Source organism: Lycium ferocissimum, chromosome 9, assembly GCF_029784015.1.
Source record: "Lycium ferocissimum isolate CSIRO_LF1 chromosome 9, AGI_CSIRO_Lferr_CH_V1, whole genome shotgun sequence".
In the NCBI taxonomy this organism is placed as follows: domain Eukaryota; kingdom Viridiplantae; phylum Streptophyta; class Magnoliopsida; order Solanales; family Solanaceae; genus Lycium; species Lycium ferocissimum.
The window spans coordinates 15,666,577-15,682,365 of NC_081350.1; the positions used below are offsets into that span (position 1 = coordinate 15,666,577).

The window sequence follows — 15,789 nt, forward strand, 5'->3', positions numbered from 1 at the left end:
ACAGTTACATTTTAGTTTGAATATCGGGAAGCGAAAAGTGTCAAATAATTTGGAACAGAAGCAATAAGTAAATATTAGACATCGAATATCTGGTTACTATGTCTTACATTTTTCTCAGGCGGCTCAAACTACCAAGGTTTGTAGGAAGAGGTCCTTCAAGTAGATTATTTTCCAAATTTCTGAAAATATCCAATTCATCAATGTAATATCCAATTTAGGTACACCAAAAGTATGTAGAAAATAAAAGGAAGTATGCAATATCTTTTACTTACAGTTCTTCCAGTGTTTCAATGTCACCTAATTCCTTGGGAATCGGCCCACTGATACGGTTACCCAGGAGTGACCTATACATATGATGAGTTTGAACAAAATGTCAAAGACCAAAAAAAGAAGAAACTTCTTCACTGAAAATCTTTTTAAGTGATTAAAAGGAAAAAACTTAGAGATAATTACAATCCAATGCCTTTCGGTAATCTAATTACAAACTAGCCAGCAAACGTATAGGTTTTGTATATTTAAGTATAGATATACATATAGTATACATAATATACATAATCAGTGTATTTGTATATTTTGGCTAGCCTGTATTTAATTTCGGCCAACGGGTCAAAAATTTGAAAAGAGCTCAAGAACTTACAGAATAGTGACGCGAAGTTTTCCATAGCTTGAGGGAATCGATCCATTTAAGTAATTGCGAGACAAATCTCTGAAAATGCAAAAATTGATTGAGCCTCCAATTTTGCATGTTATGATCTACTTCAAACTTTTGATTTCACAACTTTCTAAGGATATGGTTTACACAATTCAATAGACTTTGTATCATATAAAGCAACAAACAATTAACATGTTACTGTTATGATTTATAAAAAAGAATTGAACTAAACACATACAAGTTTCTATAATCAAGAGTTCCACAAAGGCCAAAGTTTGATAGTTTGTCACAGGTAAGTTCACGAAAATTGCATGAGTATTCCATCAGAGTTTTAACCAAGTGGATTAGTGTTCAGAAATACTCTATTTTAGCAATTATATGCTGGTAAAATTCCATTGCTTCATACTGCATGCCAATCTCTACATGTTTGCTTAAATCATCAAGATCTTAATGACTTTTTCTCTATGTTGCTGGGGACTTTTTAAAAATGTTGACGGTTGTGGGTTGGATCCTCCAAAAGTATTGCATTTTTGAAGGACCCGACACGGATGCTGCAGCAGTTTTGGAGAGTCCGAGCAACATAGTTTTTTTTTTTTTTTCACTTACTGATATAATTTTGATATTTACAAGTGAAAACAAATGAGAGAAATCCTGTCTATTAACTGATACTCACAATTCTCGCAGATGAGTAAGCTCTGCAAATTCTGGAGGCAGAATTCCTGTCATACTGAGACCCTTCAATTGGCTGTATCAACAACAACAAAAAAAGCAGAGTAGATCAAAAGAATTTCTTAAACACCTAATGGTAAAGGAGTTCAATTAGGAAAAAAAAAAGATAACAAGGTTTAAAATATGCATTCAGTTTGAAGATCATGGAGTATAAATCACAAGAGGACATTGTTCTTGGACTCTCTTTACAGGTAAATACTTACCCGCACCGTGTTTATATCAAACAAATTCAATTTATCATGGTTAAGTGATTTAATGAAATAAATATATGTATTAATTAATAATGATTAAGTGACAGAAGCGTATTTACAAACACATATCATGCATTTAGTTGTTTAATGTGAAAACCTAGTACAGGTAAGTTTTTACCCTCTTCACACCCTATTTTGCTTCAACTATAATTGTAAATGTCAAGTTTCTGAACGCCAATAACAAGTGCAGTTAATCAATCGCAAAATGTTTCAAGAGTTCCCTTTGAGATAATCATTTACAGACCCAAAAGATACTTCAAAGAAAAATAACAAAAAGTGGTTAATTTCAATATTATATGTGACCTAAGGACCTATTCATGAGTTCAATGTAACTGATTATACATATAATTACTCTATCTTCCAGGTTTCCATGTTTAGCTTTGCTATATGAAAATTTAATTGGTCAAATTAGCTTAATAACGTAAACATTTATATATGCATAAAACTTAAACTGGAATGAATATAAGAACACTTCTCTTCATTTATAACTAAAGAAAATATATGCAACGTAACCCTGAGATACTTGCAATGGTAATTCTTGCTTTTAGCATAATTCACATCTTAGGATATGATTCAAAGCTAAAAGAAGCAGAGCTTACATTATTACAACATGGCAAATTGAGTTGCTATTGAATGAGCAGTCACACGTTACGTTGCTGAAGATTTTATCATAAACAGTCTTGTTGAAACCTTTCCCCTCTCTGCAAGAAGCTCTGCTGATGCCGTTCCAATATTTGTTCTGAAGTTTCGATGATATTGTTTTCAGAACATTTACTGTAGCATCAAAGTTAAAGTTAAATCACAATTATAACTGCATCCAGATGAGAAACTCATATTATACTATTGTTAGTCTCGAAGAACAAATTGAACTCTTGCATACTCTGATATTTGATCTATACAACGTTTTTTAATCTCCTGATCAATCAATTTTCCACTACTTAAAAACAAGAATTAGCGACGAACAAATTTTGTAGCTAAACAACAAAATCCATCACTAATCCTATTTAGCGATGGATTAGCGACAGGTTATCAAAAAAATATGTTAACTACGAGCAATTTAGCGATGGATTAGCGAGAAATTTGTAGCTAATTTCAGCTGTTTTGTAGTGGTCTGTTGAATAATTGCACCTGAAGTTTCCAAAAAAGTTACCGGGGTAATCTGTTTATTGCATTTGCATCATATGGAAAAAGGTAGAAAGCACTGAAATGTGATCATCAGTTTACACATAATGCATCATATTGGTCATTGGTAATATTGTTTTGTGTTTGAAGGTGGAGCAGATAGTCCTGAAAATAATATGTACAACAGGATAGGTTTGCCCTTAGACTAACCAACAATATCATTTTCTTATAAATCATTTGGTATCTGATGGCTGAACTAATTTAGAATTACGTTGCATGGCACATTGAAGGAGAAACGTTTCCTACCGAGGGTTTCTCCATTTTCAAGACTCACTTCGAAATGTCTAAATAAAGAGAAAAGGATTTCATCCATCTCACCATACCGCTTGATACCATTAATAGCATCATTGCTAAAAGTCTGACTATACTATAGGATTTCCTGCCTAAAATTCAAGAATATCAGGAACTTGAGGAGACAACAGCGTGAAATCTCACTTATAAAACTGGTTTTCCACGAATTTATTTTCTTAAAAAAAATATTTTTCAAAATGTTTTGACCTTCCAAACATGAAATAATTAGAAAAAATTCCCCTCCATACCAAACACACCAGGAATGGCAAAGCTATTTTGGGAAATATACCCAAAATGGTAAGCAAAAAGCCCTCACTGGTATTATAAAAGGTGAAGGATAGGGTGGTCAGTAGCTGTTATTTTATTTTATTTCAGCCTATATAAAACATAGTCGAATGCATGATATGCATGATATAAAGGGAGTCGGTGCTCTCCTTAGATATATATATTTGTACTCCCTCCGTTCACTTTTACTTGTTCACTTTTCACCTTTCACGCTATTTAAAAAATAATAAATGGAGTACATAATTTACCAATGTACCCATATTAATTGATGTATATTTTTATTGGATTTAAAAAATAATTTGAAGTGAGTAACTTATACTATAGGTAAAACAGGAAAAAATAATTTGTCTTCTCTTGATATGCTAAAAGTGACAAGTAAAAGTGAAAATCTATTTTTAGAATCTTTTGGACAAATAAAAGTAAACGGAAGGAGTATTATTCTTTTTAATAATACGTGCGCCAACTACTTATATCATGGATCTACCTTCAATACAAAAACAGAAAAAGAGTATACACAACCACCTCTAAGAAAAAAAAATATAGCAAGAGAAAGAGACCACATAAATGATGCTACCTCATGTTCATATTATATGACTTTTAAGCCTTAATAGTGACAACTCTCATCTCTTTCAAGCGTCACTTAATTAATAATTGTTTCACTAATAGGAACAGTAAAAGTAGATCAAATGACCTATTATAATTTTAAACTACTCCCTCCGTTCCAAAATAAGTGCCAGCTTAACGAAAAAAAATTGTCCCAAAATAAGAGCCACATTAGGAATTCAAGACAAATATTGGCATGTCTTTCCAACTATGTCATTAGCATTAAAGGAGTAGTCATTTTTAATATTGCTCTATTCTAAAAAAACATCTATAAATAGAGGTAGTTTAGTAAACTCGACATTATATTTATCGATTTCTTAATGAACATGATTTTTGCTAAGTTAACATTTATTTTGAGACGGAGGGAATATTACTTTTTGAAAACATCAAGTATATTGAAACAAATTTAATTTACTAAAATAATTAATATTTGGGTTCAAGGATTATTATTTTTTTTTTTTTTGCCCGATCAGCTTCCGTAGAGATGTTGATAGCAGTAAATTTCACTTTGGCAGTTGGGGTGGGGGGAGGAAATTGCATTAATGATTAATAAATATCAACAAACAACTAGTTAAAAGCAGCTTGTGATGGGCATATTATGATTGAATAGTCAAAGCAGTCCAGATCAATTCAATAGAAAATGCAACATGTCACTGGCTTCTAAAAGTAGACATTCAACGCGGCCATCACTTGGATAGAAAAAAAGTTAGTCATAGTGTATAAATAAATTCTACATTATCAGTATATTTTAATAATTATATTTTTATCTAACTATAATATCAAGCTTGATACAATAGTTATATATCGGTCAGCTTAATCTAATATATTAGGGATCGTTTGGTTGTTGGTTAGAAAGGGTGTTATTTATGTATAAAAATAACACAATAATATCATGGTTGGTAGCTTTGTAATTGCTTTGTAGACAATTCAGCACACCAAATATGGTGTTTGGTTATAATTTTTACATAATTAAAACATGTACATGTGACAAGTCAATTTACATATTATTTTATCCGGCGTAGAAGATGAAATAACTAATACTCCATGAATTATTAAACTCAGCATACCTAAAATCTATATTACTAATACCTACATGACTCTAACCCAACTAGGGGTGGGCATGGTATGGTAAATACTGATTACCATACCGAAATCAAAATTTTTTTATACCGCGATTTCGATATTATGGTATTTAGTATGCATTGTTAAAAAGTTTGGTATTCGATACAGTATTGGGTATTCATAAAGAAAATATCGGAATATTAAATACCATACCGAAGTATATAATTACATATACAATTCGTATATCTTAGTATTATTATACTAACAAATATATAAACTAGTATTATTAGAAAACTAATGACTAATCTATCTTGATTTAAATGTCTTTTTTTGTGTAATTGATTTACGAAGGGGATTACTTGTACTTTCTTTTGAATATTTTTACATGTGTAAGGTATTTAGTACATAATAATTGAGACGTTTCTTAAGTAGCGGAAGTCATAATTCTCCACGATATGAGTATATATAAGTCGAAGTCGGACAAACTATGGTACCGATTTACCGTACCGTAAAATACCGAAACCGAACTTTAAAATACCGAACCATATCGAATTAATTTGGTACGGTAATGATATAGTATTTTTAGAAACTGAAATTACCGTACCGAAGTTTCAAATACCGTATCATGCCCACCCCTAAAACCAACAACCAAACGACACTTAATTTTTTACACTTACATTAATGAAAGAACACGTTTAGACAGGAATTTTTTTCATTACGTAAGACTACTGTTTTAGCTTTGATGTTAAGCTCCTATACTAACAGTGTTGAAAAATCAATGAACACAAACAAACAAATAAGCAGACCACAACAGTAGCAAAAACAGACCAAACCAAAAAATAACAACCTTAATTAAAAGAAGGAAAAGAAAAGTAAAAAAGCTGACTCGGATAGTACGAAGCAATGCATCTCACTCAATCTAGAACAGGAAAATGTCAAGAACAGTTTTAGCTTTCAGATTATTAAATGTAGAAACAAAAATAAATAAATAAAAAAGGCAAAATGCACGCGACGAACACCCAGGAAGGAAAAAAAAAAAATCAGATTTAGCAAAGCAAATTACAGATCAACACATGGGTTGAAAATCAACGAGAAAAAAGAGTGTGTAACTGTTTATAGATAAGACTAGATGATGAAAGCCCGTGCTAGCACAGGCCCAACACAAAAAGTAGTACAACACTTTTTTTTTAATCTATTTAAAAAAGAATGATATATTTTTATGTTTAGAAATCGTTTAACTTGAAACTTCTCCTTTTACCTTTAATGAAATAAATTAAATCCACACAAATATCTATGACTTATTTTAGACCACAAGTTTCAAATATCTTTCTTTTTTTTTAAATTTTGTGGCTAGTCAAACTATGTCACATAAATTAGGACAAAGAGAATACCTTTTAGTAATATAATTATGAAATTTTTATTATAGAAAGTATTATAATTCAATTAATTGAAAATATCAATAAATTATTTTATTTAGTCCGCTTCTCCCATAAATGACTTTCCTAGTTTGGTTCTCCAATTGAAAGATTTGAAATACACGTTCTCCTACCGAGTTTCATGTCATTATCTCTTTCTACTCAACAACACTGAAAAGCGCTTTCATGTGTTAACATCTGTTGTAATTTTAAATTTTTAAGTATAGACAAACTTCATCATTTTAAGAAAATATGTGTATACGTTTCTTGACCGTTTATATTTCGTCTTCTTAATGTTATTCCTCATTATTTGTGTGAGACGTATGTGTCTAAAATTAGTGCATTTTTATCCTTACCCAAAGGTATAAGTTTTAAATCTTTTGGTTTTATCATTATTTCTTTTTTCCTGAATTTCTCTTCTTTAAATTTTCTCTAAGCGTACCTTTACCATTTTCTGAATTTATTATCATTATTTAAATGTCTTTTTTTTTTTTCAATTGTCTCCTACTTCTTCACGTGGATCCCACCTTTTTTTTGGGCAATTGTCTCCTCTTTCCTTTCTTTTTTAAATTTTGTCACTATTATATGTCGCATAAATTAGAACCGAAGAGAGTATCTTTTAGTAATATAATTATGAAATTTTTATTATAGAAAGTATTATAATTCAATTAATTGAAAATATCAATAAATTATTTTACTTAGTCCGCTTCTCCCATATCTGACTTTCCTTGTTTGGTTCTCCAATTGAAAGATTTGAAATGCAACTTCTCCTATCGAGTTTCATGCCATTATCTCATTCTACTCAACAACACTGAAAAGCGCTTTCATGTGTTAGCATCTGTTGTAGTCTTAAATTTTTAAATGTAGACTAACTTCATCATTTTAAGAAAATATGTCTATACATTTCTTGACCGTTTATATTTCGTCTTCTTGATGTTATTCCTCATTATTTGTGTGAGACGTATGTGTCTAAAATTAGTGCATTTTTATCCTTACTAAAGGTATAAGTTTTAAATCTTTTGGTTTTATGATTTCTTTAGCGGTTTTTGTGTTGATTTAAATCGTTATTTCTTTTTTCGAATTTCTCTTCTTTAAATTTTCTTTAAGCGTACCTTTACCATTTTTACGAACTTATTATCATTATTTAAATGTCCTTTTTTTTTTTTTTGCAATTGTCTCTTACTTCTTCACGTGGACCCCACCTTAATTTTAAAAAAAAAATTATTTTATTAACTATATTAGAAGGGTGGGTCCACCATAATTTTTTATTATTATTATTTTATTAACTATATTAGAAGAGTGGGTGGTTGACGACCAAACCCACTCTTCTAATATAGTAGAAATGAGGAAGGAAAAAAACAATTACTATCACTATCATAAAATCACTAATTTTCAGAATTCTACTTGTTGATAAGTTTGTCTGAAATTTCCTTAAAAATTAGCAATTTTCTGACAGTGTACTTGGCAGAAACCTTAAAAAGAAGAGAAATAAAATGTAATAACTGTCGCTATCAAAAAATAGCTAATTTTCGAAATTCAAAAAAGAAGAAAAGAGAGTAATATAAGAAGACAAAAGAGTCTTTAACTGTTTATAGATAAGACTAGTGTTATTTGGCCTGGGTTCAGCATCAAAGTTTATATTTACAACCTTTTTTCTATATTTTTTTTTTGCCACTCTTGCTTTTTGTTTTGTTTTTGTATCACTATATTAGTTGTAAAGGTAGTTCAATAATTTCTCAATGTTTTTAAAATATTCAATCATATAAAAAAATTTGTAAGTTAGAAACAACATTTTTCTTAGGGCATATTTAGACTTCCTTTTTATTTTCAAAGAGATGCATGCACCAAAGTTCTTCTCCTTTTTTATTAAAATTTTGGAGTTAAAGTCTTTAGTGATTCAAATTGAGTTTTACCTTATGTTAGATTAACTTATTTTTTTCTCAATTAAACTTATATCGGCTAACCCATTTTTGGGAAAAATTAAAATATTTACGTTTTCAAGTAATATAAAAAATATTTGATGCTACACATTGTTGTATGATGACGTCAATGAATTCAACTTATAAATAAAAATAGCATTTAAAATTAAATAAATTAAAGTCTTTAAATGACGAAATAATGTACATGTTCCTTCAAATTAAATCATACAAAAGGAACTGAAAAGTTAATGAAATTATTTATTTTTTTACTTTAATCTCTCCTTTTTCTTAAAAAAGGAATGTTAAAGTAATGATTTTTACTTTTTCTTAGTTCAATTTATTTTTAAAGTAATTTATATTGTAATTTCTTAAACATGTACGTATTACTTTTTTCAAATATTTTTTGTTATGTATAAAAATAATTTTTAATTTAATAATTAAGCATGCACTAAGATAGAAAGAGAATCTCACAATAATTCTTTGCTTGTCTATAATAAATCTTATAGGGAAAAATAATTTAAAACAAGTTTAATAATCATTTCCACATAAAAGAAAGATAGCAATTTTTTTAAACAATTTTAAATTTGGTTGAATAAAAAGATTTTTTTTTGTAGCATCACTATCCTCTTTTCCACATCATCACTCCTTGTAGCATTAAAAAGCCCATATAGTTATTCAAACGGAAAGGTCCAAAAATACCCCTAACATATGGGAAATGGCTCACAAATACCCTCCATCCACCTATTGATTAAAAATACCTCCTCCACCTATTTGGTCCAAAAATACCTCCGACCTATTTTTGGCTCAAGAATTCCTCAAACTAACACTCTAATTTTGATGGTATTTTTTCAATTTTAAAATGCCACATGGCTTGTTTTGATTGGCCATATATATATTATTTAATTTAAAAATTAACTCACCCATTTAATCTAACTGTCCTCCTTATAACCTCTTCATGTTGGGCCATGCTTGTCCAAACATTCGTCCTTCTCTTATCAAGACCATAGCCATTTCTCTTCTGCCAGTGCATTTCAACCCAAATTGTTAGCCACAACTCCAAGACAGAGATCCATTATAAATAAGTTTACAAAAGGTAAAACGATGTACAGAGAGAAACATAGAACGTCCTCCATTTTAGACCTCAATAACAACTATATCCTCCTCAATATATGTTTTTGCATGATATCAACTATGAAATTTCCGAATATTAGTTATGGATTAAATTTCCCATACAAACAGCAAACAGGAGAACCTAACATTTGCATATAACCATTTTCCGGTTGCTACTAAATGAAAAAACAAGATAAATTCATATATGGGTTTAATTTTTAAATTAAATAATTTATGTAGTCAATCAAAACAAACCACGTGGCATTTTAAAAATGAAAAAATACCATCAAAATTACGGTGTTAGTTTGAAGGGTATTCTTTAGCCAAAAAAATAGGTTGGGGGTATTTTTTGACCAAATAGGTGGATAGAGGGGTATTTTTGAACTAATAGGTGGATGGGGAGTATTTGTGAGCCAGTTCCCATACGTTAGGGATATTTTTGGACCTTTTCCGTTATTCAAATTTACCCAAATAGGTGAGAATTTGAAGGGTAATTAAAACTTCAATTAGAGGTAAAACTAAAATGGATTAAAAAAAATTAAATTTGGTTGAAAAATAGATTTTTGTGGTGTCACTATCACCTTTTACACATCACTCTCTGTAGCATTAAAAAGTCCATATAGTTATTCAAATTTATCAAATTTGGTGATAGCTTTTAAAATAATTAAAGCTTCATTCGGGGGTAAAATAGACAAAAAAAATCATGCGAGGACTATAAAAGTTGGAGATTTTCCCTTATATATAGTACTCCATCTGTTTCAATTTATGTGAACCTATTTTCTTTTTAGTCCGTTTCAAAATGAATGACTTTTTTCCTAATTTGGAAACAAATTCATTTTATGAAATGATTTGTGCCACACAAATATTCAAAACTTATTTTGAACCACAAGTTTCAAAAGTCTTCACTCTTTCTTAAATATCGTATCCAGTAAAATGGATTCACATAATTTGAAACGGAGGGAGTAGTAATTTTGGGTTACTTTTTGTAATGTAAGTTTTGGGCTATTTTTTTTGCAATGTAAGTGACCAACTTGTATATTTCTAAAATTTCCTTTTTAATAAGCACGACAAGTAAAATGAATCGGAAGGAATACTAATATATATTTCGAAAAATACCATAAATGTTGTTATCATGTCCTTGATACTTATAAATATTGCGTGGATAAAATACTGAGCAGGATATATATATAGAGAAAATAAAAGAAGAGAAAGATAACAACAATTACTACCACTGTTATAAAATCACTAATTTCCGGAATTCGGCTTGTTGATGAGTGATTTCCTATAGAAAATTCGTCAAAAACATTACTGACAAGCCAAATTCCGACGAAATGTTCTTGTGAATTATGACCAATACCCGGTACATAAACAGTGATTTCAAATCCAAAAATTAATTTACCCTGACAACTTTACATAAGGCAGAGTTTGGTTTTTTAAGGATGATAGTGGAATCTGCTTAAATTTTTCTTCGAAAAATAGCGATTTTCTGATAGTGTACTTTACAGAAACTGTAAAAAGAAGAGAAAAATGTGAGTAACTAACCTTCTTCTTCAGGCAAAAGTTGAGCAACAGATCCCAGGCAATTCAAAGCCAGAGATATAGAAACAACTAAAGCACAAAATCTGACATAAGTATCCATTGAAGTGAATTCTCTTGCTGTTGATCTTCAAGTTTTAGTCCCTTTTAATTACAAATGCTGTATAAAAGGAAGACACATTAGACGATTTTTGTTCTAAATTATCGAGCAGGGAATTAAACAACATATAAAAAGGGTAGAAACTAACCATAAATGAAGAATCTGTTACTTGTAATTAATTCGTCAAGGAAAGGTGGTTACGAGTTAAAGCCTTGAAATGGAAGGCGGGAATGGGGAAAGGAAAGATAAGTGTTGAGATAAATAATAATGGAGAGAACTGGGAATGATTTTTAGGTACAAAATGGCATGAAAATGAAAAATATGGTCCCTTATATGTTTGGGATAGGTTCCAAATAGTCTCTTTAGTATGTCTTTTAACATTTTTGGTCCTTTAAGTTTATCAAAAATGAGCCTTTTTAATCTCCGTGAGATATTTATCAAATTCTAATTGTTAAATTTCAAATTCTAATTGTTAAATTTAATTGGAACTGTGAAAATAAAACAGTATTTAACAAGAACTCACATTTGGAAGTACAAGTTTTGTAGTTTACGTTTTTTATTTTTTGTTTGTTTATTTCAAGAGTCTAGTGCGACTTTTTGAGATGCAATTTTTATTATTTTTAGTCTATTTTTCATATCGTGTGTAGTTTTTCCCTATTTAAGGAGCCTTTTGGACAGGATTTGAAATCATGAGATGAAATCATATTTGGACATACAATTTAGATTTCTTAAGTTAGTATTTTTTCTTATAGACATAAAATCTCACAAGTTGTGAAAACTATCAAAACTTTCTCAATTCTTATACAATCTTACCAAATGAGCAAGTCATAGTTCATAACAAAATTAATACGCTACTAGAAGGCCTTTCTAAAAACTACAATACCAAATGATCGAACTTTAGTTCAATAAAAAAGAAAATTTAACATGAATATAATGTAACTACTCTTTAATATAATCCTCCCACATGGTACAAACATAATAACGGTTGGTAGAAGTTAATGAAGTTGGTAAATAATTGATGAGAGTAATTATTAAAATATCTACTAACTTATGGGTTTTTTTTTTTTTTTTACAAAATATAAACGTATGGGTCAAGTTTTACATTTTAAAAATTTTGAAATCCCAAATCATGCCTTTTTGGATGATTTGGGATTTCATCTCATGAGATAAAACCGCATGTTCAAATACTAATTTCATCTCATGACTTGAAATCATGACATGAAATCGCATGTCCAAACGCCTACTAAATATCACTTGAGCAATTTTGATGCATTAAGTTTGTCAAACTGAGCATTTTTGGTCCGCCAGATATTTACCAAGCTTTGAATGTTAAATTTAATCGAAACTTTGAAAATAAAAAATATTTAACGAGAATACACATTTGGAAGTACAGGTTTTGTAGTTTATGTTATTTTGGTCTATTTCAAAAGTATGGTGCAACTTTTTGATGAGCAATTTTTATTATTTTGTGTCTTGTGTAGCTATTCATGTTGCAGTTTCTGAAAATTTGACGTAATTTCTAGTGCTTCTGGTTAATTTATTTTCCATAGTTCTGATTAAATTTAACAATTAAAATTTGGTAAATATTTGATGCTGATCAAAAGTCCTCACTACCATCAAACTTAAAAGATCAAAACTTCACGGTTGATATTTAAAAGAGTTATTTTGAACCTACTAAAAAATGAGGGACCATTTTTGTCAATTTCTCTACAAAATGGTCTTCTTAGACAATGTATTTGATGTAGACTCCCTCGGTCTCTGTACAAAGGCCCTTTATTAAAACGACCTTTCAATTATTGCTAGCGTCAAGGTCAAGCCCGTCCCTTTTTAATGTTTTAAGAGTCGTTTAGTAGGCGGACTGAAATATCTCGGGATTATAAACTAATTTATCCCATTTGAGAGATGGGATAAAATAATTTTAAGATTAATGGGATAAGGTGGATATTCCATTATTAAGTTTGGACTTCATTTTATACTTTATTTGGTAGAAGGTAGGGGTGTACATAGACCGGATTGGTTCGGATTTTTTAAAGACCAAACCAAACCAATTGCATCGGGTTTTTAAATTTATAAATCAAATCAAACCAACAAAAGTCGGGTTCTTCAACCTCGGGTTTTCTCGGTTCTCTCAATTTTTTCGGGTGGTTTTTTCCGATAAAGTCTTCATACTAAACATATAACTTGTATATCAAATATTTTTTTAGTCCTAGTAAAATACGACTATCTAATTAAGATATTTTTTAAGAAAATAACACAAAATGTGAGATGAGAGATGACGTTGTACCAAAATATTCAACAACAAAAAATAATGAAATTGCATAAAATAAAATGATCATAATTTAAAAGTACTAAGTCATGCTATAATAAGTACGTTTAAATTATAAGGCATATAGAAAATGATCATAATCTAAAAGTACTAAGTCATGCTAAAATAAGTACGGCTAATAAGTATTAATTACATGACTAACTATTAAAGAAAAAAATAAAATTAATTTATGTATTTTCACTTTCTAAACCAATATAAAACTAAAGAATGGATATACAACATTATTGTCATTCCTAGGGTTAGAATTGAATTTCTTTTATTAGCATTAGTATTGATTTGATTTTTGTTGAGTTTTATTTGAGTTATTACCATCTATGGGCTATAAAACTTATTGGACCGTTTAAAATTCTAATTCCAAGTGAAATAATATGTTAAAAGACAAAAAATCTATGAAAAAGTTAAGAAATATTTATAAATTACATCATAAATAAATATTTTTATGTATAAATTATTTTTGAAATTTAAAAAATATAATGTCGGGTTAGTTTGATTCGGTTTAACTTTTTTTTAGTTAAAATCGAACCAAACCAATAGTGGTCAGGTTTTTCTTTTTAAAACCAAACCAAGTCAAACCAAATCACTAGTCTGATTTTTGTCTCAGTTTGGTTCGGATTATCGGTTTGGTGCGGTTTGTCTGTTTCCTTTGTACACCCCTAGTAGAAGGTATAAATTTATCCTAGGACAAATTTATACTTTCTACCAAACGTGATATAAAATTAATCCCAAAATTAGTGATGGGATATCCCACCTTATACCGTGCACCAAACGACCCCTTAGTATTCAGTATACTGACCAGAGGTCAAAGTCAAAATATTTTTATGATAAGATTTCTTTTTATCTATATTTTAAAGGAAATTTAGAACGTTAGTCCCTCAAATATCGGCTATTCTGATTTTGGTCCTTATAAATTCTGGTTAAGTATATTTAACTTTCGATTAATTGATATGTTCACTTAATCGTTTTGACTATGAATCTTCACAAATTTAACGAATTGCTAAGTGTTAAACCATGTAGTTATCGACGTTACCATTTAGCAATCGGTGTGTTATGCTACATTGGTATTATTATTTCATATTTGAACATAAGATAATTTTAAAAAATAATTTAAAATATCACATGGTTTCTATATAAAGGGACCAAACTCACATGTTTTAGTTAACTAGTCTCTATGTTCGTGCTCCGCACGAATATATCTTGCTTCATATGCTACAAAATGCATAAATAAAATCTGAATATTCAACTGCTTATATATTCTAAAAATAATTGATAATTTGACAGAGACCTCTAAAGTTGATAATAAGTTTATACCACATAATAGGATTGTGTAATCATCATGAGCCTTAGTTGGGTCTCATTGTTATCAAACTAATACAAATTCCAGTGACGTAATCCCGCATAAACCGTTAACAATACTTCCCCAAAAGCAAAAATTATTATTAGAATCCCCCAGCATTAGCACCCGAAAAACTACATAAAGTTGAAAAAAAGTATAATAATTGAAAGAAATAATACATGGAAAGAAATACTAATATCTTTCAAGAAGTTTATCAAATTTTGTTATCTTCTTTTTGAAGTAGTACTAAAGCTAAGTTTACTATGGAAAATGGGAACAATGAGTTTTTTTTTTTTTTTTTTTTTGCGCGGATTGCCCTTCATTTGGGGTGGTCTTTAATTTTTGCCCTTCAAATTGGTGGCCTTTAAGTATTGCCCCTCGCCTAACACCCTAAATTTGTGGGTTCGAACTCCAGCTCAGTAAAAAAAAAAAATTGCAAGGCAGAATTTTCGAGAGGCAGAGTTTGCTTTTGCAAATCTGCCATGCAAATTCTGCCTATTTGGACCTTAAGGTAGAAGTTGCATGGGCACAGGCAGAATTTCTGCCCATGCAAATTCTGCCTTACTGGCTGAAATTTTGCCTGAAGGGCAGAATTTAAAGACTATCATTTTGAGGGGTGAGGGGTAAAAATTAAAGACCACCTCCAGCGAAGGGCAATCCTGCAAATTGCCCTTTTATTTTTAGTTTTTATAATAGAAGTGATTGACTCCCATATCCAACTAAATTAGGATACCGTTCAAATTGAAAAAGAAAAGGAGATGCTCAAATGTAAAACGTGAGTTAATTTCCTAGTTGAGTTGATAATCCTTAGGTTCTGTTAGGTAGGTCATGTAGGATTGGACATTAACTTTAGTCCTAATAGGATAATGCTTACATTCTGTTAGGCAGTACAATTAGAAATAGGATTAGATATTTACGTTCCGTAGGTAGTTCATTCAATAAGAAATAGGATTAGAGCTTATTAAGGGTATAAAAATCGTTTAATATTTGAAAGA

General features: G+C 29.9%; 1 protein-coding gene across 1 annotated transcript; it reads right to left on the reverse strand.

Annotated features, from left to right (window-relative positions):
* Positions 1–55: 55 nt before the first annotated feature.
* Positions 56–11,223, reverse strand: LOC132029700 (probable LRR receptor-like serine/threonine-protein kinase At1g53430). The gene is made up of 6 exons (XM_059419027.1): positions 11,042–11,223; positions 2,232–2,406; positions 1,326–1,397; positions 638–706; positions 273–344; positions 56–179 (listed from the first exon to the last, which is right to left on the reverse strand). The coding sequence occupies exons 1-6, from the start codon at positions 11,136–11,138 to the stop codon at positions 104–106; spliced, it is 561 nt and encodes a 186-aa protein (XP_059275010.1). The 5' UTR covers positions 11,139–11,223; the 3' UTR covers positions 56–103.
* Positions 11,224–15,789: the final 4,566 nt, after the last annotated feature.

Bases quoted from the DNA above. Each gene is read 5' to 3' on its own strand.
- LOC132029700 (XM_059419027.1), bottom strand. From the start codon at position 11,138: ATGGATACTTATGTCAGATTTTGTGCTTTAGTTGTTTCTATATCTCTG. The intron at 2,407-11,041 runs GTTAGTTACTCA...TTGATGCTACAG, and splicing joins ACTTTTGCCTGAAGAAGAAG to TAAATGTTCTGAAAACAATA. The intron at 180-272 runs GTAAGTAAAAGA...GGATATTTTCAG, and splicing joins ATTGAAACACTGGAAGAACT to AAATTTGGAAAATAATCTAC.